At 37.6% G+C, this 24653-nt stretch overlaps 1 protein-coding gene across 8 annotated transcripts; it reads left to right on the top strand.

Annotated features, from left to right (window-relative positions):
• Window positions 1-248: 248 nt before the first annotated feature.
• On the top strand, window positions 249-24358 carry PNPLA4 (patatin like phospholipase domain containing 4). 8 transcript variants are annotated; one of them, XM_033052567.1, is made up of 9 exons: window positions 249-335; window positions 1347-1656; window positions 2348-2474; window positions 7878-8062; window positions 11865-11959; window positions 12128-12263; window positions 16480-16545; window positions 22192-22344; window positions 24210-24358. In XM_033052567.1, exons 2-9 carry the CDS (start codon window positions 1498-1500, stop codon window positions 24339-24341), a joined length of 1053 nt encoding a protein of 350 aa, XP_032908458.1. In that variant the 5' UTR covers window positions 249-335; window positions 1347-1497; the 3' UTR covers window positions 24342-24358. The 8 variants fall into 8 exon arrangements, with proteins under 8 accessions (XP_032908458.1, XP_032908460.1, XP_032908457.1 ...); XM_033052569.1 differs by lacking the exon at window positions 249-335 and adding an exon at window positions 342-466 and having other exon boundaries at window positions 7911-8062; XM_033052566.1 differs by lacking the exon at window positions 249-335 and adding an exon at window positions 342-466.
• Window positions 24359-24653: the final 295 nt, after the last annotated feature.

Here is a 24653-nt window from a genome sequence, read left to right as displayed (position 1 = left end):
TTTTGCCCTGAGGCCACCCCGTCAGCAACAGGACGCGGTTACCAGGCGCGCGGCTCAGCACAAGGGCGGTGCTGAGGGAGGGGACACCCGCCCGCACGACAACAGCGACCAGCCCGGCAGGGCGGGTCCACCCGCACCCCCGGCACCGCCGGCGGGTGGCGAAGGCGAAGGCGGGGGGGGGCGGTGCCGCCTCAGCGGCCCGGGCCCGGCCCCGCCGCTCCTCCCAGCGCCGCCGGGCCCGCGCTGCGCAGGCGCGGGGGCTGGGGCCGGGCAGGACCCGCCGCTACCTCCCGGTCCGGCCGCGATCCGGGGCCGCTGCCGGAGAACGGAGCCGGGTGGGCACAGTGCCTGGGGGAGCCGCGTTAGCCTCGCGGGAGACCTGCGGGGAGGCAGCGGGCGATCGGGGCAGGGTGGAGGTGACTGACCTCTGCAGGGCCGTGTCCCGCGTAGGAATCGCCCGCTTGCTGTAAGTGTCCAAGGTTAGAAGGCGCAGTGGCTGCACTTTGGCGTTGTCCACCCCGCGGCTGTCACTTCACGTTCTGTATTTGCTGGCTGTAAAAAACTTGTCTCGCCGTTTCGGCTGTTTTGTTTGTTTTGGTTGTTTGCTGAAAGTGGAGATATCAAAAATCCGGTTGCAGCATAGGCCCGATCTCATGGCGCACGAGATGGGACAGAACACCATGAGCTCACTGGGCTGGGATTGAGTTGGAAGTTGGCGGAGTTCCGCCGGGACCTCGCCGGCACAGGGTCACGAGTGGGATTCCTTGCAGTGGTCGTCAGGCAGGAACCCGCTTTTCTTCTGAACGAGCACAATTCTATGCATTCTTCTTATGGTCAGGGTGTAAGCCAGGCTTACACTGGGTGTGTGAGTAACCCCTGTGCTTTCTTAGTAACTGAGAGGATGACGAGGCTTGCCGTGTACCAACCAGCATGCTGGAGTGTCTCTTACTGGGATCTTTACAGCACGCCTTGTTTTAGTGAACAAGTTTGAAGTTTCAGGATCACTGCATCCACAATTTTCAGCTGAGGTAGAAGGAGCAGTTTGTTCGCGTTGTTAATCTTAGGGGATAGTTTGTTCGTTTGGGGTTCTCCGTTATTATCAGTTTAAGTTCTTCCTGTCTGTGAAATGAACAATTGACCTTATAGTCCATGGTGAGCAACACGGGGGACTGGTGAGAGGGAAGGAGAGGAGCTACTGAAATAAACATCTTCATTGTCAAGTGAATCAGCTGTTAATGCCTCTGTCTTTTCGGGTTGGAGGGGTGTGAGGAGGCCACAATATCAGGGCCTTGATATGAACCTTTCAACTACCTTTTTTTTTTTTTTTTTTTGTGTCTTTTAAACAGGTTATGCCTAAAAGAAAGTTTCTGCCGTGTGCTTTTATGGTGCCCAAGCTCATCTATTGATGTTTCCTTTGTTAACTTCCTGGTAAAACAGCTTCTGTGAGTATCAGCTTGATTACCACATCATCTGGATCCAGAGATCACTTTTACTAAAATGTGGACTTTCAGAAAGCTTTGTAGTGCTCAAATACTGTTGCTCCAGATGAAAGAAGGCCGATTGTGTAGTTGCATATTTCCCAAAACTCAGCAATTCTGGATTGGAATTCCAAACTATTGCACTGTAAGAGTGCCACATAACAGAGTTGAATTCCAGGTAAGTATTTTTGTGATTCTCTAAAGATATAAGTGATGTGCATAAATACAGTGATAAAATAATTTATTTCAGACTCTAGAGAGTTAAGCTTTTGATTTTGCAGAATTAATTGTGTATTGAATATGCCTTCAGTTTATCAAGATCATGGGGCAGGCAGCAATATTTGCTGGAGTACCAATGTTTCAGAGTGAATTTTTGAGTCTGATAGTTCCAAGTTGGGGACAAATGTTAATTTTCTTCAAACTGTTCTTCAGTCAGTAGTGTAGGATAACTGACAGGCTGTCTGATTCGTTAGAGTGAGAGTCATTAAGTAAAGAATAGGACCAGAATTCTCTGAGAAATGACTTACAGATGCAATGTTGTGCAACAGAGAGTAGGGAGTAAATGCATGGATAAAAACAGTAGAGTTTGATTTTAAAAATATCTGTAGATAAAAGTAATGGTAAAGACACAAAATAAAGCTCATTTTGTACACTGGCATATCCAAATGGCAGTGTTTTTCAATATCTAGGTAAGTTCATCTTTAAAATATAAATTCCTGCAAGCATAAGTTGTGGAACATTGAGGTTTGAACTCATTTCTTGGTGGCTAAGCAATTGCGAAATTCATCTAGATGACGTAGCAATTATTTTCAAATAATGTCATATTGCTGTTGTTTTTAATACTAATATATCTGACCCTCTGACTGTAGGTTTCAAAGGTAAATGATAAACAATCAGTAGTGGATAGCAGAATGGCTACTAGTGCAGAGGAAACCAAAACATCTGTTGGAAAAAGTCCCAGTGGAGTAGGTGATGGAAGACAACATTCGTTACAAGGTATTTGGAACCTTTTGCCACCCTCTTCTGGAGAAGTCCGCCTTCTCTACCCTCTGTTGACATCTTTAGCATCAAGATCTAGGATCTTAATTTGAAGGTTTTGTATCATGCAATGTGTTTGTTTTTTGATTTTAAGGGGATTATACACAAATGTTGCAGTTTACAAAGGCTTGTGGTTTCCTTAAGGTTCATAATGGCCAGTTAGATTATGTACTCATTATTTTTTTCCTTCAACTTTGTCAAACTCTTATATTCACTGAAGGCTGTGATTTGTTGTGCTAGTACACTTTTTTTCCTGTTAGAAGTGTATAAAAACAAACATTTCTGTTTCAGTGGTGATTTTTGATTCAGGTAAATTAGTAGTTGCCTTTGTGACCTTTTATTTTAGCAGTGCTGTTGAGCTAAACAGTTTTTCCTGTGACTTTTTTTTGCTTGTTTAGTCACTCTTTGCTAATAACTTATCCTCAGATGTGCTGTTATGCATCATGCATTTTAGCTCCTGTGCTTCAGGGTGCTTGGTCATTTGCATTCTATGTATATTTAGATTTTGTTTGTAAAGGTGTTTGTACTCAGTTGCTTTGGGCATTTTCAGCTTCTGTTTACAAGTGGGATGACAGGGAGGTAGTTATGACAGGTTAAGACACTGGGATGGTGCAATGTTTATGCAATTATATTGCTCAGGAAACAGCCTGCGAGGAACTGTTGTGCTATTTCATGTGCATGACAATCAGGAAGACAGTACCTGTCCTCAGAAAGCTATGTGGTACTGTATCATAATTTTTCTGTATAGCCTTGTCTTCTTTCATACATTCTCTTGAAGGTTTGCATTACAAAGTGGATGAGATACTGCTGAGTAAACAGAAATGCCCCCACCTTCCAGTAGATTTTTAATCACCAATGGGTTGTTTTTTTTTCCTGAAGATGTGGTAATCTTTTAAAGGGAACTCTTAGATTTATATTTATTCCTGAGTTCTCCTGCATTATCTGCAAAATAATGAAACTGAACAACCCCAGTGTTCTTCTTGTACGTATTTTATGCTTCTGTTTTTTCCTCTTGTAGACACCAGAAGCATTTCTGTCCCCTTGGCCAGTTTCTATTTTGAATTTTGCAAGTCATGTAAGATGACATGTTTTGAAAAGCAGTGGCAGAAGTGTTTGCTCTGTCCTGTTTATATCATGTTTCCACATAATGTGCACTTCCATCTGAAATGTACTTGTATATCTTCAAGGTTAGTTGAAACATTTTCTTAAGACGTGCCAATATGACAACTTTGTGTTAATAGGTATTAATAACCTTAATAGTCACAATTTAGGTTAAACTCTCTAAGAGTATTTGTTTTGAAGTCTTGTGAAACAGATGTTTCATATTATTTCTAATATAGCAAGATTTCTGCTCTCTGCTCTGGCAGCTGAAAGAAGTGGTTTGTGACTATGCCTTATTTCTGTTACTCTGTAAGAAATTGTTAGGGAATAGTCATAATGTATACTTAATTGAAATTCTCTGTTTCCTTTTGGAGTTTTTATAATCATGCTATACTTTTTTGATCAAAAAGATAACTGTCTACGAGACCATCAAAGCAAAAGTTATTTTTGAATCATACTTTATCTGAAATACGCCTTTATGTCTTGCAAATTGAGGGATGCCGTAACATATTTGCAAGAATTTTTTTTAAAGTCTTCTGTTTCCTATTATTTGCCTTTCCGATTTTATAAGACATTCATCTAACAAATGCTTTCTTACCTTTTCCTCTTAATAGGAGATTTTTTTTGCAAGGTGGAATGACGTTGCTTAACTGCATCTGTGAAGCAGTAGTTCCTTATAGAACGATGATTCTTATTTATCTGTTTCATCTTTGTCATCTGCATCCTTTGTAGGTTAAGTGCTTTTTTGCAGATGTGTTGAAGAGGCCTCAGTTCCACCTACTTTCCTGCAGATGGATGCATAGTACTGATTGAAGATACGTTCTGTTTCTTCTCTGTGATGCTGAGTATTTGCAATACTCTACTGATTTTAATATTCTGAACAAATGAAAGAAAACCTGATTGTTTCACCCAAATGCTGGGTGTCACTCGGGAGCTAAACATTACAAGATTTTCAAGTTAACAAGCAGGTAAAGCCCTGAGTGACCAAATTTGATCTGATAGCTGACCCTGTTTTAAGCATAAGAAGGTAGGGCAAGAAGTCACTTGAATGATTCTATGATTCAGTGATTTTTCTTTCTCATTATTTACCCACTTAGAGGGTTGATAGATGTATGTGCATACCCCATTTCTCAGTCATGCAGCTAGATGGAACCAATGGATCTGTCATTTGAGGATGAATGTCATCTGCCAATTAACATTTGTACTGAGGAATTCTAAAATTTTTTGTGTATATGACAAATACTTAATGTACACCTAGGAATTGATCCTAATTAATAGAAGTGTAATGTTTGGGTAACACAGCTATGCTGTTGCTACCCTTAATTTGAGGTTCTTTTATGGAATCTGTAAAGCAGTGTTGTATTGCATGCCATACAAATCCAGTGGGTTAAGTACTTCTACTCACTAAAAGTATAAAAATTACCTTTTTTTTACATTGCGGTAATGTAATGTTTTTGGATTTTAAATTAGTCTACTCTTCACAGAGTGTGAGGCTAGTAGCATTCTTGAACAGTATTCCACGACTTGAAATCTTAACACTGTTGTTTTTTCTTGTGCGTTCTTCTCTCATTGAATCCTTTTGTCAGTCAAGCAACTGATGTGAATACTCATTTGATAATCTCTCTTTTCTATCTCTTGGGTAGGGGAATGAAGGAGGCAGAAAAGTATTAAGAAATTAATTCACATGAAAGAGTGAATGCCACATATCCAGGCACTCAAAAGAGAATAGTGGTTACTCCCAGTAGCTGGTAATTAGATAGGAGTAAAGCTTGTCTAAGAAACTATGATTTCCTCCTGAAAGTTTGTAAGAGGAGGTGTGGATATCTGACTTTAGTCAGATATGTTCAGTAGTTTTTGATCTAAGATTCAAATAGTTTCCTCAGTTCACATAACTTCCTTTTCTGTTTTTGCTTTGGAGAAAATGTACCAGCCACTTATTTATACAATGAAATGTGACTTTTGTTTCACATTTGGAGGGACTTTTTCTTTTTGAAAATCCTTTTAATCTAGTTTTTTATTGTAACCGCGCTTTAGATACTCTTTGTGGTTCTCATCTTTTTTTTATTTGTGCACATTTGATTATTTTTCCAGCAGAGAGGCATACTTTTTGGAGTATGAACTTTGTAGAAGGTTTAAATGTGTGTATACATATACATAAACATCCATATACTTATTTTGATTTACATAATCTTATTATCTTACACTTGTGTTTCTTAGTTACATTTCATAGGTCCCTTAGATGTAATTCTTTGGATTTGTGAACTTGTATGTTGTGCATTTTTTGACTGATCAGCTATGTAACATAATTTTTATTTCATGTGGTGTTTCATATTAGCAGTGTCTTGATCTCGAGATCTATTTTTGCACAAAATTAGGGTTGATTCTTCCATTCCTACGTTAAGAATGCAGTTGCTTTAGCCAGCTTCACCTTTTTGTCAAAGTAGCTTGTGATGCTGCTCCTAATTTGTAGAATGTATGGAGACAGCTGCAGCAGCTGGTTAAACTCCCAAGAGTTTAACAAGCCTGAAATGAAGCATGTTGTGAGGTCGTTCTTCAAAGACTGTTTTAGTTTTTTTGCACTCTATTAAAAAAAAAATCAAAGTAGAGTTGTGCTTGTTGTTTTCCAGTAACATCTTGAGTAAAGTTTTTTACCTTCTATTCAGTACACTGGTTTTTCTTTAAATTAAAAGATCCTTTTTTTTCAAAAATAGTAAATCAATTTATCACTTACTTCACTCTAAATGCCTTTCTCTCCTATTGTCACAATAAGAGCCAACCTCTAGTACTTTCTATGAGTACAAACGTGTTAGATACGTTACAGGTATTCCTACTTAAAAGTGGATGTGGAAGCATTTCCAGCACAGTGATAAACTGTGTGTTTTGGCAGACTGACTGGTGCACCAAATATTCCCTGCACTATGAGGTGCTCTCTCTCAGTAAAACAGCAAACCTGGTTAGATCATTAGGTCTGATTTTAATCAGAGGGTAAAACAGTTGGTTTTATCAAATGATTTTGAAAGCTGTTTCTTACCCTCATCTTTCCTGCCCTTCCCATTTAAGAGATAAGGTATCTTTAACAAAAATGTGGTGTTACATATGTTTGCCTCTCTCCATCAGGACTGATAAAACAGTTTTTGTCTTTTATTCCCATTGGTATTGAGATGTACCCAAATACAGTAAGGGGTTATTTTTAATTCAGTACTAAGATGTGTACAATGTGTCTTACATCTGTAAAATACAATCTGTGGAATACCTTCCTTTCATGATGTAATTAGTTGCAGAAACAGAAGAGCTAATAAATTGTGCAACATTCAATTTTGTTTATTTAATTAACTCTCCCTAATATCTGAACTTAATGCTTACCATTTGTGGGGGTTTTTTTTTTTGTTAATTTTAAATTTCTACCCTAGACATCTTGGGATGTGTGTGTGTTTTTCTAAATTTAGTGCTTTGTATTTTACTTTGGTTTTTTTTTTTTTTTTTTTACTCCTTATTTTAATAGTAGCAACAATGTTTTGTGTTTTTCTTTTATAAATTAGTAATTTAAAATTTTGTCACTTAATAATTTTAGTAAGCAAATTAGTTAGTCTCTTAGAGAATTATAAAGGATTCAAGGGGGAGCATGATCATAGAATCTTGGAATGCCCTGGGATGTGAGGCACCTAGACAATCATCTCGTTCCAATCCCCCCTGCCCTGGGCAGAGTTACTCAGAGCTCCATCCAACCTGGCCCTTAACACTGCCAGAGAAGGGGTATCCACAGCACCTCTGGACAACCTGTTCCAGTGCCTCACCACCCTCACAGTGAAGAATTTTTTCCCAATATCCAATCTTAACTTTCTCTCAATTTTTATCCATTGTCCAAGTCCTATCACTACATGATGAGACAGTAACCAGCAGTTTATAATTAATTTGATTTATTGATAAATGTGGCTAACAATGTTTGTTCTTCTAAGGTATTCTTTTATCACTTCTGTGTAGCTACTCTTCGAAAAATGAGATGAAAATATGTAGTTACATTGTGTATAAAGGTATATATTTTAGATTAATTAAAAAAATTATTTGTGCTAAGGATTATTTAAATTGTTTTCAATTTTTTTGAGATACTAAACTGCTGATTATTTGATATATTTAGTAATCAAAAGCTTTTACTATTCTCAAATAACTTGCTTTTTTATATAGTTAGAGTATGTTATGCAAAAAGAATAAATGTATATTGCAAGACAAATTTTTTCTGACCGTGACACGCTATTTCCACAGCCCAAATGAAACCCATCAACCTGTCCTTTGCAGCTTGTGGCTTTCTGGGCATTTACCACTTGGGGGCAGCAGCTGCTTTTCACAGGCATGGTAAGAAGTTACTGAGAGATGTGAAAGCTTTTGCTGGAGCTTCTGCGGGATCTCTGGCTGCCGCTGTCTTGTTAGCAGTGCCAGAAAATATAGAGGTAAATTAATAAACTCGTAGGTATAGGCCATGATAATTTTCAAAGGACATTTGTTTCATATAATCATCTTACATTAAGTTTATTACAATGTTTTTGGGTCTTGTTTTTTTTTCTTCTTGTTACTTGCTCGGAACAGAACTCTTGCATCATATTTTCATTAATCATCTGAGACTCATGAGCAAAAAGTTAATGATAAAAATATTTCATATGAACCTTATATTTTAAGCTGTATAAAATACAACTCTCATGTATGTGAGTCTTGATTGTAGGCAATAGCTACACTTTAATGTATACCAAAATATATATTTACTGTAGTGATGGTACATTACAAAGTGAATCATTATTGTGTTGGCTAGAGAAAGGCTTTGTTAAGCAAGTGCATAGCACCACCCTTTTAACCTTTTCTGAAAGGAGATGGAAATGGAAGGTGGAGTGTGTCTTCTTAAACAGCTCCCACCTGCTGAGATATTTTTCCTGCTGCCTGTGCGCTACTGAACAGGGTTAAAGACTTTTGCATCTCCTTTAGACTCAGTGCAGCCCATGCCTTAAGAGCACCCAGTAGGATTGACCCTTGCAGCATTCTGTTCTTACAGGTGTTTGGGTTGTTTTGTCTCCAGAGATGCTGCACCTTTCTCAGAGACCTAGGATATGGTGTCATGCAGAGACACCAAGGTTGTATGTAGTGGTTACATTGTTACAGATACTGTGGAGGGCATAAGGGGTTTTTTTGGTGTCTGTCTGCTTGGTTTTTCCCCCACAGGTTGAGGCTGCTTTGCCATCCTGAACGGTCTATAGTGACTTTGCCTTAATAAATGTGGAGGACCAGGCATTGCCAAAATGTTAGTATTTCTCTAATATTTTTAATTATTGTTGGGAAAGCAGGCTGTTAGATTTTTGGTCTAGAGTTACACTTACATTTAATTCCAAGTGAGCATTTGATAACGTTCTCTAGGCCTTGCTTGCTTCACTTCATTTGATTCAAATAATAGTCCTAGTCAAACCCCACTTTTTCTGTTTCTATTCTGATATTTCTGTTTGTTGGTTGTTTCTGCTGGGATATGAACTCAGCTTGCAGCATGAACTATACTTCTGTTGCTTTCAGCAGTAGATTTTTCCCTGGCTTCTTTCCCCCCCTCTACTGCCCTGCAAGTATTCTTTATATAACTTGGTATTAGGCAAGTTCCACTCTGTTGTGGAGAGAACTTCATTGTATTCTGTGCAGGCATTACTCCCCTTCTGTCACCTCTGACTGGTAGTTCAGTTTCAAGTTTGCCTGGTATAATGTGTACCTCTGACTTTAATTTCCTCTGTGGTGAGCATGGCAGCCCTTTGTTAGCCCAAGGAAATTTTTCTGCTTATTGCAGACCCTGAGTATGAGCCCTTGTTCTCAACCTGGTCCAACTTACAAAGATCTTTTTAAGTAAAAATATTAAAAAAGTTTTTAGTTTTTGTTTGTGGAAACTGAGTCTATATTACATTGAGTCTGTTGTATTTTTCCTTGAAAATTTGTCATGTTATTGTAAACTAAAGAAAGCTTCATGAACGTTTTTAGTCCTTTCATTTTTTGTGTACTTTTTAGTTACTCTGTTATATTGTTTAAATAGAAAATTGAGAGTTCTTTTGTCAGTGGGAATAATTCTAATTCTCATGGAATTTAAAGACAGCATTCTGTACTGAAAAGAATTAACTTTTTGTATCAGGATAATTAAATTATTATCTTTACTACATTTCTAGCTTGAAATATTTTGTATCCACAAATGTAGCTCCTAATAAATTAATTTTTTTGTTTGTTTGTTTTTCCCCCCTCTCTCCAGAGATGGCAATGTCAGATAAGCTATAATTAGGACTTTCTGCATCTCCTAGTCTCAAAGCTGTAATGCAACATGTCCTTATCTTGGAGAGAATGTAATGTTGAAAATTTATTGTTTTGACTGTTGCTGTTCTAATACAGTTTCCAAATGTTTTTCTGTCATATACTGGATTTTTGTCACTGTTTGTAAAGGTGTGGGACTTGAGAATTCTAAGTAGGCTTATTTAGTTATGGATAAATAACTATTAATTTTAAAATTACCTTGGTCGTGTTTGATATCAAGTTTGTTTAATACAAACAGTTAAAATTTCTAAACATGGCCTCAGTCATTATTTAAAATGCAGATGTGTTGTTTAAAGCTTATAGCACTCTGATTCTAAAACAATTCCTATCTCTAAGAAGTCCCTTTTGAGAGCAGAGAGTCTAGATACAGTTAATTCTTAGCACTTGTAATATGGAAAGTAGTTTTCTGTCATTTCCCTAGTTTGGTACTCTTAGCTCCCTATAATTTTATTTAAGCATCTTAGATACAGAGATAATAGTTCTGACGTGCTTCTGTGTAGGGTTTTGTGGAATTCTTCTGCATTTATAGACAGAAGTATCTGAATGTGCCTAATATATTTTAATTGGCTTTGAGCTGGCAATGGCAAGTATCTGTTGGGGTAAAGGTGCAAATCTAACCAATGTGGGCTAACTAGCCTGAAACAAGTAATTGTTTCTTTAGAAGGTATGAACCTCTTAGTGAACTTTTGGACACATTTATTCAAAGGACATATAAAGAAAGTGGATGCAAGAACTACATTTCTGCCTCTTACTTGGATGAGTTCTTTGTCATACTAGTGATGTGAGGAAGCTTAACTGCTTTAGTTAGCTGACTGTGATCTCATATTAATCCTCACCGCACCTCCTTCCTTGTTTTCCTTCCCACAGATTCTGTATCCTCCTCCTCAGTGGGATATATTTATGTCTCTCCTCTTTTTTTCTCCTTTCATTTATTTTGTTACTAGCAACATATTTGTTCTTTATGCACGGACCTAACAATCCAGGAAACTCAAACTATCTTTTATTCATGTGGTTATATAGGCTGAATGTAGGGGAATTTATAAAGTACCAGTTTTAGAAGGTTGCATAAGATTGAATTTAGTTTTTTTCCCGAAGTCCCTAAAATCATTAGAAAAGTCTGCATGAAAGGATAAAAAAAGGATTACAAATATTGAATAGTGAGAGTTAAGCACTCAGGATCATAATTCATTGTTTCAGCATGTTATGGCTGAAAAATAAATTATACCAATTCCTTTAATGTCCCTTTGGAGTTCTTATGACTCACCCTTCAAGCTGTTTTTCTGCAACCATTAATGCTGGGTATTTCAGCTTGAGTAAAATGTTCTCAGTGCAGGAATCTGTTGCCTGTTTTCTGCAGTGTATTTTCTTTCTATGTCACCCATTATAATTTTCCAGTCATTAAATACTTTCATAGTATTTTATTAATTAAATGTGTATTTGCTAGTAGCTTGTTTTTTGCTTTAATGAGAAGAAATTGTTGGGATTTTTTTTTTATTGCTTTTAAGCATCTGAAGGTACTTGTGTCTGATTTAAGTTCTGAAGTAGACCTTAAAATAAAAGATGGCTTTAGACTTTGAACTAAATGATTGTTCTTGTAATGGCATGAACTAGGGAACTGATTATTTAGCAGTAGTAGTGTATAGAAAATATGCTTTAACTTTCCTTGGTTGTTGAAGTGATGTCCTCAAAGTTTATACATTTTTTTTTTTCATCAGGGATTTTTTTTTCCTTAAAAATTAATCCTTAGAAAAAGATCAACATTTTGTTATGCATATCTTATTACAAACTGAGCACATATGGGAAAATCCTTCAGTTTGATCTAATAACTCTTTTAATAAAGCTTTAGCCTCTAGTGTACTTTAGGTACTGCAGTTGAACATGCTTCCCATCACTTAAACATCCTTAATGGTTAATGCTTTTCATTTCCAGAAATGTAAGCACTTTGCCTATGGATTTGCAGAGGAAGTCAGAAGATTGAACTTTGGTGCTGTAACACCTGGTTATGATTTTATGAAAACACTTAGGTACCTATCTTAATTCTTCTGTAAGATCATTTTTGTGTTAAAAAGCTCTCCAAATGCTTATTTTCAGGGTGCATATTTCTTCTGTGCTATGGGGTGCTGACCCCTAATGCATTTGAAAGGTTTTTAAATAATAGTGGTGAGTAACGCTGACCATTTTCTTTCCTCTAGGGAAGGCATAGAGTCTATTCTTCCTTCTGATGTTCATGAGATAGCTGAGAACCGGCTCTATGTGTCAGTCACTAACTCAAAGAGTGGGGAAAATCACTTGGTTTCAAATTTTCCCTCCAGGGAGGACCTCATTAAGGTAATCATGTTGAATATGGAAGTTGTAAATAAAAATGCTGAGTTTCTTCAACACTTAAGAGTATATTATTCATTGTTAAGTAACAGCACTGGTTTATTCAGGTAACCACTTCTACTCCCAGTGGTACTGCAACCATAATATAAACAATGTTTAAAGCAGAGCTTGATCCTATAGCTTCACAAATTTTACTAAAATTCATTTGGTAGTTGTGTGTCCTTCCTTTATTTTTTATTCAAGTTCTACTTTGTTGGCATTTCTACAAATGTTTCTAAAAAGTGTTTCTAAAAGTAACAGGTAACTAATTGTAGCAGTATATGAGAACACAGTAGAGAGTCTCAAAATGTTTTAAAAATGTTTGCATCTCTTACTTCACTGATATCCTAATGTTTCATCACAAAAGAGAGTAAAAGAAGTTTAAAAAAATGGAACTATTCCTACAAATGCTTGTGGTTAATAGTTATAATGTAATGCAGTAATTTCACGATTATAAGCCGCACCATTTTGACTAAAATTTTGGTCTGAACCCAAAGTGTGGCTTATAATCAGGTATGGCTTATATATGGACAAAGAACAAAAAGTTGCTGTTTTAGTTTGGAGGACAGGTGTCTGCTAAGAAAGGCAGGAGCTTCTCTTTGAAATGGAGAATGTAAACCCCCTCCCTCCAAATTATTATAATTTTGAAATCAAAGGACTCTCAGGCAAAGATATGGGAATTAGGAATAACAGTTCTTTTCTAGGGAAACTAAAATAGAAATACAGTACTACAAAGAGACAAACTCCAAGCCCTGACAAAGTCAAGAGTACAACCTGACACCCCGTCAGGCAGGGTGTTGGTAGCAGTCCCATTCAATGGTGGTTGCATCCTCTTGCAGTGACAGATGTGATTCAGTTGAAGCAGTGCTCCTGTAGAAGGTGCAGTTTCCCTCTGGAGGTCCAGTGGTGATGTGGAGAAATCCGGTTTTCCTCTGGAGTCCAGTGGAGAAAGGGGCTCCCTTAGTGTCCCAAAACCTCTGTTTTTATCTTGGTAAGAAATGTTGGGCTCTTTCCCCTGGCTGGAGCAACTTCTAATGGGATGAAGTAATTTTATCAGTCAGGAACTCAATGGGCCATTAGCAGAAAATGACTCGTTGGAGGAAGGATAGGTTGTGAAAAGACAAAGAACAATGCCCCGCCTGGTTTCAATGGATGGCTCATTAGCAGAATATCTCCCATGGAGATAAGGATCACTGCCCCCACCCTCAACAGATGGTGATAGAATAGATACCTTTTATCACACTCTGTATTGTAACGTGCGGCTTATAATCAGGTGCAGCTTATGTATGGACAAAGAATGAAAATTTCCTAGCACCCGGAGATGCGGCTTATACTCAGTGCGGCTTATAATTGTGAAATTACTGTACTGTATATAAGCTGCATTTTACCTGTAGCGTGTATCTTTCACTGCCCTTCTTTTCATCTGAATGCCATGTTTTAAATTTGGATCAGGATTGTATGCATAAGCTTATATGAGATGGTAGGAGCAATTGAGATGCATGTGAAGCAGATGTTCTTTCTAGTAATTGATTTTATCTTAGTGGTAGACATAATAAGATGTAGCAGAATAGAGGAGGAAATAGAATAAGAAGGAATTCCTTATTTCTCAATCCTTGTGGATGGTTAGAGCAAATAAGAGATTTTTTTTATAGCTAGACTTTTTTAAAAATGGCATGTGTTAACAAAACCTCAAAGTGTGCATTGGGAGTTTGCCTTTAAAGTATATTTTTAAAAAATTTTGACCTTGTTATATTCTACATGAACAGTCCTCAAAATTTACAGGGCTTTGTCATGCAAATATAATTATGTGAAAAGTTTATCTCAAATTATGCACTGTTATTTCTAGCTTTAGTATGCAATGGTAGCAAGCATGGAGATTTTTATTCTTTGTGTTTTTTCAGTGAAATCTTCTAATGTGGAGACAATTAGAAACGCCAGGATGACCTTGGAAATATGTACATTTTACTAGTATTTCAATAGTTGTTTTCATTGATTTAGCCATTTCTGTTCTTTTGTTCTCTATGGTAGCAGTAGGATGGGTTGGAATAATAGTAATATAATTACACATTACTGCTCGTTGAAATACATTCATATTGTCTTACCTTCCAGTCCAGCTCCTAATACCTGTTTATGTGCATGCCTTCAGCTCTGCCTGTATCATGAGTACAGCTGTCTGAATGCTGGTGGCTGCCACAGAAACAGGGAGGGTAGAGCTTGGGTTATTTTATTGTATCATGCCTAGGCATGACCTACATCCAAGGCATGGAAAAGGTACTACTGGGCAGATTGTTTTATAAACAGCAAAACACCTGTACCCCCTCCAGAAATCATTCAACTTCAAATGGATTTGGTTTCAGTGCTTAACAAACAAGCCTTGTGGTTCCAAAGGTTTTCATAATAGCTAAACTGAATGTGTGTTGCTACAATGTTAAGATTTTATCTTTTTTTATTATTCCCTGTGGACTTGGAAAGGCTTATTTAATAATTTATTAATTTAATAATCTCCCACTTTTGAAATAGTCTTCCCATATGTGAAGACAATCATCTTGTATCAGCATTCCTAGACTTACAGTTCTTAAACTGGAGGTGAGAGGGAAGAGAGGCACAATTTTGTCCCTGTGTGTGAGGGAGCAAGACAGAGAACACTGGTCTATTTAGTTTGGGAAAATAAAGCAGTGCCTAGAAGTCCACACTGGTCTGTTAGTGGTAGGAAAAACTGAAAGTGTTCTTCAAACTTGTCCTCCCTCTCCGCACTCTGGAGATCTCAGTGACTTTGCAAGAACAACTGCTTTCTTCAGTCCTCTTGAAAAGAGCTCAAGCTTTGCAGGATTCACCTGGTTTTGGTTCCATTCACTAAATCTTTTTTTTGCATTTCTCTTAGTTTAAAAGGGCCAAAGTCAATGAGATGCAGTTGAGGAAGAGAGGAGAAAAGGTGCTGGACTGGGAAGAAGCGATGTTGGGAAGTTGGGAATCTTGTCTTAGGCTTTTGTGAGCAAAAGGCCTTTTTGGTAGAGAATTAGCTGTGGTTTCATATTAGAAACCTGAGAGCCTTTTTTTCTGAGCTCAGACAAAGGTCTAAATCACTAGGAAGAGAAATAGGCAGGAAAACAGTTCTCAAAGTGGAAGTTGGAGACTTCATATATCAATTAAAACTTGTTAGGGGAGGAGAGGGACTTAATACTGAAATAGCTTAAATTTTATAAAAATAAGTGTAAGTCCAGCCAAAAAACTCAGGCATTTTCTTCCATAGTCTCTGGGGTTTTTTTCCTGCATCTGTTCGTCTTTCACACAGTGTCTGCACCAGTTTGTGACCTTGCCTCTGTTCCCCAGACTGGTCCTCCATGCCACCACAGCAGTGTGTGCCTGTTCACCCTATTTAGCTGTATGAAAAGTTCTGACATGGTGCACTTTGTCCGTGCATTTACCTCTTCTGGAAATGCTGTGTACTGATTGCTTATATATATATATATATAAATATGGGTGGATACACAGGTATAGAGGTAGCCACACTGTCTCATAGGTATTGCTATGAATGAATAGAAAGGTGTATGTGTTTGCACAGCTGTATGTGATAGAAGAGGTGTCCTGGTCTAAAAAAAAATTAAAATAAAAATCAGGAACAGCTGCAGACAGCAATGAAGCCTTACAGTAGAAAAAATAGTAGTTTCTTAATACTTGAATGTATAAATACAAACACGGGTAAACGTATACATATGTGAATTTCCAGGATGCTCATGGTATTTTTGAAACTTTGAAAATCTGATTTATTAGAAAAGTAAACACTATATTAATATGCTAACAGAATGACTTGGTCAGCTTTTTTTTTGACAATATACTGCCTTTTTTCATAATATGCATATTTAATTTCTTGAAAACCATAGATTTACTTCACATTGTGCAAAACTAAGTTCATACTCTTGAATTACATTAATAATTGAGTTTATTTTTGATATTTTGTTTTGACAGTTGTCACTATCAAGTCATAAAAAACCCAAATCCTATTGAATAATTTTAATCACATTTTTACATACCACAATACGAAGACATTATGAGATGACAGTGGATTTGTGTAAGACTAATATATTTACTGGTAAATATGTATGAAAATATGTATTGGTTCTAAATTACTTTGTTGCCATTTTTGATTTTTTTTTCTGTATTCTTTCTGCTTTCTTCTCACTAGGTCCTGCTAGCAAGTAGTTTTATACCAGTGTATGCAGGAATTAAGCCAGTGGAATTTAAAGGACAGGTAATTTTTCATTAGCTGTTAACTTTCTTTTTATACGTTCTTCATTTATGGTGTAACTATTTAATCTTAAGGGAAAAGAACTTTAATACTATATTTAGTATTTCTTATGAGAACCTTTTTACAGTTATCTCTACTCAATCTAGCTCCCACTTTTGTCTTTCATACATAAATATATTAACACTTTAAGAATAATTTCAAATGCATGAAAAGGGCTATTTCTTCCTATGAGAAATACATGTTACTTCAGTTCCCCATTCATGCAAATGATGCCTCTAGAACTTTTATAACCTCACAACCTCCCCTGCCAAAAAGCCCCACAAAACCATATGTATTTGCTGCTAGCTAGGTAGTCATATCAGAAAGCTTGTCAGCTTTAGAATTATAGATACAGCAGTATATATCAGCTGAAATATTGGAAGGGTTTAAATCAGTGTTTTTTGGCTGCTTGAGTTAAATGGAGACTGCTTGCAGCTTCCCAGGGTCTGGAATTTTGTTGATTGAGTTTATATGTTGCTTGTGCAGTTTCCAAGGGAGTATATGGCTATTTTAGGTTCATTCTGCCATTAAAGGGAAAAATGTCATTATTAAATTTCTTGTGGTTTTCTTTCAATTAAGAAACTGAAAAGTTAGCTCCGAGCTTTGTCCAAAAGTTACTTAAAACCCATTTTACTGGATGAACAGTTCTGTTATGATTTGTATAGGTATTGTAATATTTAATGAAGCCTTTTTAGATAATTTTTAGCCTTGTAATATTTTACTGCAGCCTTTTTTCTAGGGGACAGTTCTCATTCCTGAGTATTTTTTGCATTCAAAAGTTAAATGAAAGCTTCATGAAAATAGATTCTTCTGTTACTTGAAAGCTTCCTGTCATTCCCAAAGCTTCTTACTGTCTCCTTTAGTGAGATTCAGAAAAGGCAGTTTCTGAGGTGAGGTTGCTTTCATTTCATTGTTACTTGTTGGAATAATTAGTTGTGTATGTCTGCCCTGACTTTTTTCAAGCTCTAAAAATCAGTGCATTTGTGGATTGGGGAGATTTTTGGAGGGTGTTTTTTGGGAGAACTATTGCCTGACTTGCATTCTTTAGTCCCAGATGTTGAGATCTGGGTGAGAGCTCTCACTTGCAGTAGCATTTCTGTGTTTTGGAATAGCAGATAATGAGGATGTGTGGGTGTGTAGCAGGAGCCCCACAACGCACACTGTATACATGCATATGCTGGACACATACACACATGTACTGTCATGCTCCAGACATGTAAGCACCAACCCAGAAGGTGGATTGGATATGAATTTGGCTCTGCAGTGTCACCTATCATATAGCATCATATTCCAAGTTTCCTGAAAGTTTCATCTAACAGACCTGTCTGCATTTACCCTAGTTTCAGGAGGTAAATTCCTTAGGCCATGGATTCATGGCAGCATAGAAGCAAGATTACAGTAATTTCACGATTACAAGCTGCACTGAGTATAAGCCGCATCTCCGGGTGTTGGCAAACATTTCGTTCTTTGTCCATACACAAGCCACACCCAATTATAAGCCGCTCTGTCCTTCACAGCGAGGACCTGCGTGCAACAAAGTTGCCAAATAGTAACAGAATCGTAGGATGGCAGGGTTTACTGGCTTAGCTCAGACCGTGAGGGCTCGGGGCTGCCGACAGGGCTGGGTGGCCCAGCTCGGCGCTGCCACTCGGTGGGGTCGCTCAGGGCCAGCTGCCGCCACTGCTGGGCTCGGTCACTCCGGCCCGGCGCCGCCCCATGGCAGCAGGGGATGCACAGAGCCCGCCGGCACCTGCGGCGGTGGTGGGAGGCGGGGATGGAGCCCACTGGCACCCATGGTGGTGGCGGCAGGAGGGGATGGGAGCCCCCTGTCTCCCCCCGAGCTGCAGGGCCAGCAGGAGACAACTCCGGCGTCTCTCCCCTGGGCTGCGCTGCCTGAAGGAGGGGAGCTCCCCCACCTTCCCTGCTGCCCCCCACCCCCCATCACCCCATGCTGCCTGCATGGAGCTGGCTCCACCCGCCGCGAAACAGAGTAACCAATTTGTAACAATCACGCAGTCCCAGGGTTGCTCGACTCGGCACCTCGGTTTGCACTTCTGGGGTTGTAAATGTCAGAAAATTATTCACATATTAGCCGCTCCTGAGTGTAAACTGCATTTCCGGTGTGGGAGCAAAATTGTAGTCAAAACGGTGCAGCTTGTAATCGAGAAATTACTGTACTTTCTGCTAGCTGCCTTAGTCTGCTGGCCTTATCTTACTTTAGAACAGTTGATCTTGATTTTCTGTGAGCTATGTGTGTCACCTGCACACACATCACCAGGTCATGGAGGACTGTTTCTAAAATGTATTTCACTGTGTTACTTGTGCTATGTTCCCAGCTACCATTGTGCACATTGGTAAGTGAGTATGGTGCACTTTTGCTGAATTAGTCAAACATGTTGCTAGCCTGCCCATATGTCTACAGAAACTAAACTTGGGAATATACACTGAACTTTAGGAAGTATTTAGGAGTATTTTTTGGGAAGCATTTGGCTTCACAGGGCATTAGCTAGTTTGCCTGAAAATATGCATACCTGCAGGCTAGACTCTTGGAATGAGTAAGCTAAATTTCATGTTAATATGTCCAGAACATTAGTCTGCTCATAGTATGTTTTCTGATTAACAAGTTGAAAAATAATCTGACTAAAGAGGAACACTAAGATGGCATATGAGAATTTATGGTCTGTTAATGTCCTTAAGCTGATTGGACTAGTTTATTGCCAGGGTTAGGGATTTTAGATATCCTGGAACTAAGCTTCTAGTAACACTAGTGCAAACTTGTTCGATATGAAATTATCTTTCTCTGACTTGGTTTGGTGTCCTTTGAGTCTCTGACAAGGTTAATTTTCAAGACAGATAAAGATCTGCACATGATGGAGTTGACTGTGTCTGCTGATGAGTCTCTAGTTGGTGTGACTAGTTCTTGTGGAATAGCTTTGTAAAAGCCATCTGCTGGTAAATGGGTAGATTCTGTAAGGTCAATCCTTAATGTCATTGTCTGGCTTGTTTTCATTGCAAGTTATTTCTCTGGCTTTACTTTGCACTAGGGTATTAGTGAAATCCATCCAGAAGCTACCAGGAATTTGTCTCATCAGCTAAGAAGCATTTTTCAAGAATTCATTGGTGAAATTAAGAGAAGCTGATGCTTCACTTGTCTTTTTGCAGCAAATAAATGTTTTATAAGTGTTTTACAACTAGGAAACATGAGGGAGTATAGAGCTAAAGTATTTTTGAGTGAAAAGCAGTTTCTCTTAAATGCGCAAAAGAAACTAACAGAATTTACAGAAAAATGTACTAAATTAACAGCGTTGCCCATGCCTTAGTAAATGTTTTGATTTTCAGGTAAGTATTGAAGTTACTTAAGGGAGGAAGGGGGAAAAATAAATAATCAGAATTTTTAAAATGTGAGAACTTTTGAGTTTTAAAAGTACTAAGTTATACTGGTGAAAAAGATCAATAATCTCATTTGTTGTGGTGTCTTTGACGTGGCTTACACAGGGATTCTACTGTACTTTTCACTGTAGAAAATGCCACAGAAGGACACTCAATATTCTAAGGAACATTGCACATAAATCAATAGTAAATTATTGTTTATAGACAGACACAAAAAAGCCTTGGTGCGAGAAATGTTCTGGTATGTGTTGCAGCTTTACTCACAGCAAAGATATAGTGGAGTTTAAGAAGTCTGAAAGATAGCTGTAAATTATTCTGGAATTTTATTCCCTTTTTTTGCCTCTTTCTGAGGTGAAATGATCTTACTCCTCATTGAGAAATTTGATGTTTTTGCAAAGTAAAGGAATTTGGCGGTATATTGTGGTACTGGCATCAGCTAATGTCAAGGGTCAGATGCTGTAGCATATAATGAAATAATAGGATGAAAAGGGCCATAGAAACTACTAAATGTTAGTATTTATAACTTAGGTTTTGCGATCAGGAGCATAGAACTGATTTGAGAGAGTGAAGAAAAGAATGGTATGGGGATTGTGTATGCTGACAAACACACGGCTGGATGGATGGATACTACCACTGCCCCCCTGCTATGTATCCATGTGTTAAAGAGTAATTCAACATATCACCAGATACAGGAGTTCACAGGGAAAGTCAAACGTGGCACTGGGAGAAATCTGTGTAAAATTACAGTAAGATTTGCTTTAAGCGAGAGTAAAGGACACAGCTGAGAGGATCTATATAAGTGATGGATGTCTGAGAATTTTGGGGACTTCTGAAGAACAAACACTGTAACTGGAGTTAATGCTTCCTGTATAGCAGTAACTACACTGAGAGCTAGTTTCTTGCCAACAGCCAATAATTTACTTTTTGTGAGAGGGTTTTTTTAGTTTGGGTTTTTTGGTTTCATTGTTGTTGTTGATGTTTGTTTTTCCAATTTTTGTGACTAGGTTCCTGGGGTGTTTTCAGGAATTGTGATGCAAAACTGACATTATTTTGCCATTTATGATGGTCAGATAGAGCATCACTTACATCAGGAAAGCAGTCTTTTGCTTGATTGGTGCTGAAGTACAATTTGCCATTTCTTTTTAGTGGTCTGTGCTAATGTAACTTGAGGATGATATCCTGGAGGTGAAACTCTTAAGAAGCACTTAATCTTGTGAATCTTATTATTCCTTACAGTATTTCAGCTTGCCTGGCTTTACATGTCTGCAGTACTCTACATCTTACATAGTTAATATTTGTTTCCTTTATAATTAGTGAAGACAAAAGCACTTTTTCAGCACAATTGAATGAGATATAAACACCTACTTTAGGATAAGGTGAATAATGTGCTAGAAGTGTTTACTCTCCCTTGGTGATAAAGGAAGTGTAGAATTACTAATTGACTTTAGATGTATAAAGTTCAGTGAGGTGCATCTGGTCAACAGATCTCACGTGTGATGTCAGTGAATCCATCTAGCCAGCCGACTGACGCTGAATTTTGGGCTATGCCTGTAAGCTCAGAAAGAAATAGGAAGGTATAAATACATTAACAAGGAATGTCACAGCTGTACTGTTTATATTGGGATGGAGTTTGACCCCTAGGTCTCATTCTTCACTATATTCAACTCCTGCAGGAGACTTAGGTCTGCTCCCTCTTGTGTCACAGTTGTTCAACTCCTTCCCATCTTTATCCTTCCAGCTATTGTTATCTTGTGTAGTGTATATAAGAAGAAATGAGGCTCTGTAAAAAAAATCACAGAAGAGGAGAGGAGTCATTTGTGGTTTAGTTTCTGCAGTCAGAGTACTTGCACTTACAGATTGTACAGCTCCTGTTGTCAATCAGAATATATGTAATATTAACAGTCTTGTCTTTACATGTATGTGTTGAGAAAAATTCAATATGGGGCACTTTATTTTTTAATTAACTAAAAAGTCTTATAAGTAGCTTGATAAATACCTTACATGCAAATTTGCACATTATATCAGATGCTCATTGATTCAAATCTCTGTGTGCACATTTTCAGTTCCTTAATATCTGACACCTACTATTCGTTGTATTCCTAGAGGGAAACGTGTAAGTTTTCTTGGAAGTGGAAGAGGCAGGGTCAGCAAAGGTTAAAGTATTGCATTGTAATCATACTGTACTGGTGTTACTTTGAAAATATTTCTCTTTTCTCATAGAAGTGGATTGATGGTGGCCTTACCAATGGCCTTCCTATCTTGCCTGTTGGAAGAACTGTGACAATTTCCCCTTTCAGTGGTCGATTAGATATCTGTCCAGAAGATAAAGGGCGTGTGGACCTGTATGTTAAATTAGCAAAACAAGATATGATGGTAAGTTGCTTGTTTATTAACTTGAAAACACTAAAAAGTACTTCTGCAGTTATGTTCATATTTAAGAGTCTATTTTGTGCTTATATATCATCTTATGTAAAGTTTTGGCAATTACTGTTTTGCAAATGGAGGTTAAACTTTTTTTAAACAAAAGGAAAGCTGAATGTAGAAGAAAGAAAAAAATTTAAAAAGCATTGATCTAGTACCAAATTGAGCAAATTATAACAGGCTGTTCATTGTAAATAACACTGGGTTTGCTTTGCACATCAGGTGTCTTTGACTAGCCAAGATGTTTATAGAAAAAAATTTAAGTGGAATGCTTCAGGAGAGGAGAGCCGCAGAACATTTCTTCATACCTACTGAAATCAATTGCTCTAACTGAATTTAAAATATAAGTTTAAGTAGTACATTTCAAATGGCATATACAGTGACTTGTCACTGCATTGCACAAGAGAGGTTGTGAACACTTGTGACTAAAACGCATTTCCAGTTTTGTGAGAAGTAGCAGAAACATTCTGTGTATGAGACTGATTTTTATTACCTCCCTTTTATTTGTTGACATTTCTGTCTTTGGAACCTTTGTCTCACAAACTTTAACTACAGTTTTGCTCTCTTCAACATACTGAAGGAAAATATTGACTTGCGATAGACCTAGTGATCAACAATATTCCATTAGAAAGAAAGATTAACAATAATTAGTAATTAGTTTAAAACTTTCTTTCTAGGCAGTTTTTAATGTTTTCCTAATTTTACAAAAATTAATGTTATGTAATGCCTTTCTCAGTTGGCTCAGTTTTTGAATCTTTGTTTCACAGAGAGATATTAAGCATGGTAGTACTTGGTAAAGATTATAAAGTATGAAATTATTGATTTTCGTATAGCTTGATATGCAATCTTTGTGTATTTCTTGATTGTATTTTGTATCTAGAGGATGAAAAATGAACTGGTGATTAGTTTAGAGACAGAAAATTAATTGCACAGTTACATTGTTTCTGGGGTCATGTGCAGACTTGTGCAGAATCCCAGATGACATTTTTAACTATTTGAATTGAAGGACCTCTGCTTTAGGGCTATAAAAATGATTGCTAAGAATAATTTCATTTCAGCAATATTGTAATTGCATAAATTGAAGAGTGGTGCATCTTTATTTACCTATATTGGAATGTAAATAGTTTTCTTTCTCTCCATCTCCTAGTGTCAGAATTTGAATAATTGCTTACTTCAAATAATGAAAAATATTTTGATACTGTTTTGCAAAATTTTTTATAATAATGGCTAAGTATTAATTATATAAAGAAATTTTTCAGAACATTGTTAAATCTAATTATATTTTTAGTTTGTTGTAAAAAATTTTATGAAGTCTGTATTCAAGAATAAAGCTCCATAATCTTTTTACATGATCAGAGTGACCACTTAAGATGCTGAGTAGTTCTTAATTTGTTGGTAGTAAACCTACGTTTATACTCATATGTTAAACATTGCCTGGGAATGTTCCCAAGAATGTGGTTGTTTGCACTAGTAAGTTGTCAAAATATTTCCTTGCACAAGTTTAACATGTGCCAGCTACCCCTCTGCGAGACAGTGTTGGGAGTGTTTCCAAAGCTAAAGTGTTTCAGAAGCTTTGGACAGTTTTACAGGCAGACAGTCTGTCTTGGATGCTGTGAGTTTAACTGTGTGTGTGTGCACTGTTTGTGCCAGTTTGTCCTGGCACTCAGCAGTGACCTTGGACGTGGTTAATTCCTGATGTAGACACAGCCATGCCAGTCTTTTCATTTTACATGTGCTCCATGAAACAGATGACAGAACAGTCACATCTAGATAAGTTGCGTTAATAAACTAATTTACAGCTTCTTGCTCTGTTGCAGCTGTCTCTGGCCAACCTAGTAAGACTTAATCAAGCTTTGTTCCCACCAGACCAGGAGAAAATGGAGTTGTTGTACCAAAATGGCTTTGATGATACTGTACGCTTTTTATTGAAAGAAAACTGGTTTGAGTAGACGGCTCACAGAAAATTAGCAAAACATGATGGCTGTCAAAACACAGCTACAGGCGTCCTAGAGAATCTCAGGGATTGCTGCCCCAGTTCCTGCTCATGAAAATAAGCATCCCAATGGACTTGCATCTGCTTCTGCTGAGGAAGTATCAGTTGCACTCCATGGAACTGTGTAAACATGTCAGAACAGGAGCTGGATGTGCCTGCTGTGGATGTCTTGTTTTGAGGAGGTTCCACTTCAATTCATTTTGCTTCAGCTGGGAACTTGAGTGCAGGATTTGTAAAAAACTTGTAAAAAGTGTTGTCATAATTACAG

This window comes from Catharus ustulatus, chromosome 2 (genome assembly GCF_009819885.2).
Source record: "Catharus ustulatus isolate bCatUst1 chromosome 2, bCatUst1.pri.v2, whole genome shotgun sequence".
Taxonomy (NCBI): Eukaryota; Metazoa; Chordata; class Aves; order Passeriformes; family Turdidae; genus Catharus; species Catharus ustulatus.
The sequence above is the reverse complement of the archived record's forward strand: the minus strand, read 5'-3'. Positions and strand labels throughout refer to the sequence as shown.

Coding starts and splice junctions, on each gene's coding strand:
- PNPLA4 (XM_033052567.1), top strand. CDS start 1,498: ATGTGGACTTTCAGAAAGCTTTGTAGTGCTCAAATACTGTTGCTCCAG. Junction 11,960..12,127: donor GATTTTATGAAAACACTTAG/GTACCTATCTTA, acceptor TCTTTCCTCTAG/GGAAGGCATAGAGTCTATTC. Junction 12,264..16,479: donor CCAGGGAGGACCTCATTAAG/GTAATCATGTTG, acceptor TCTTCTCACTAG/GTCCTGCTAGCAAGTAGTTT.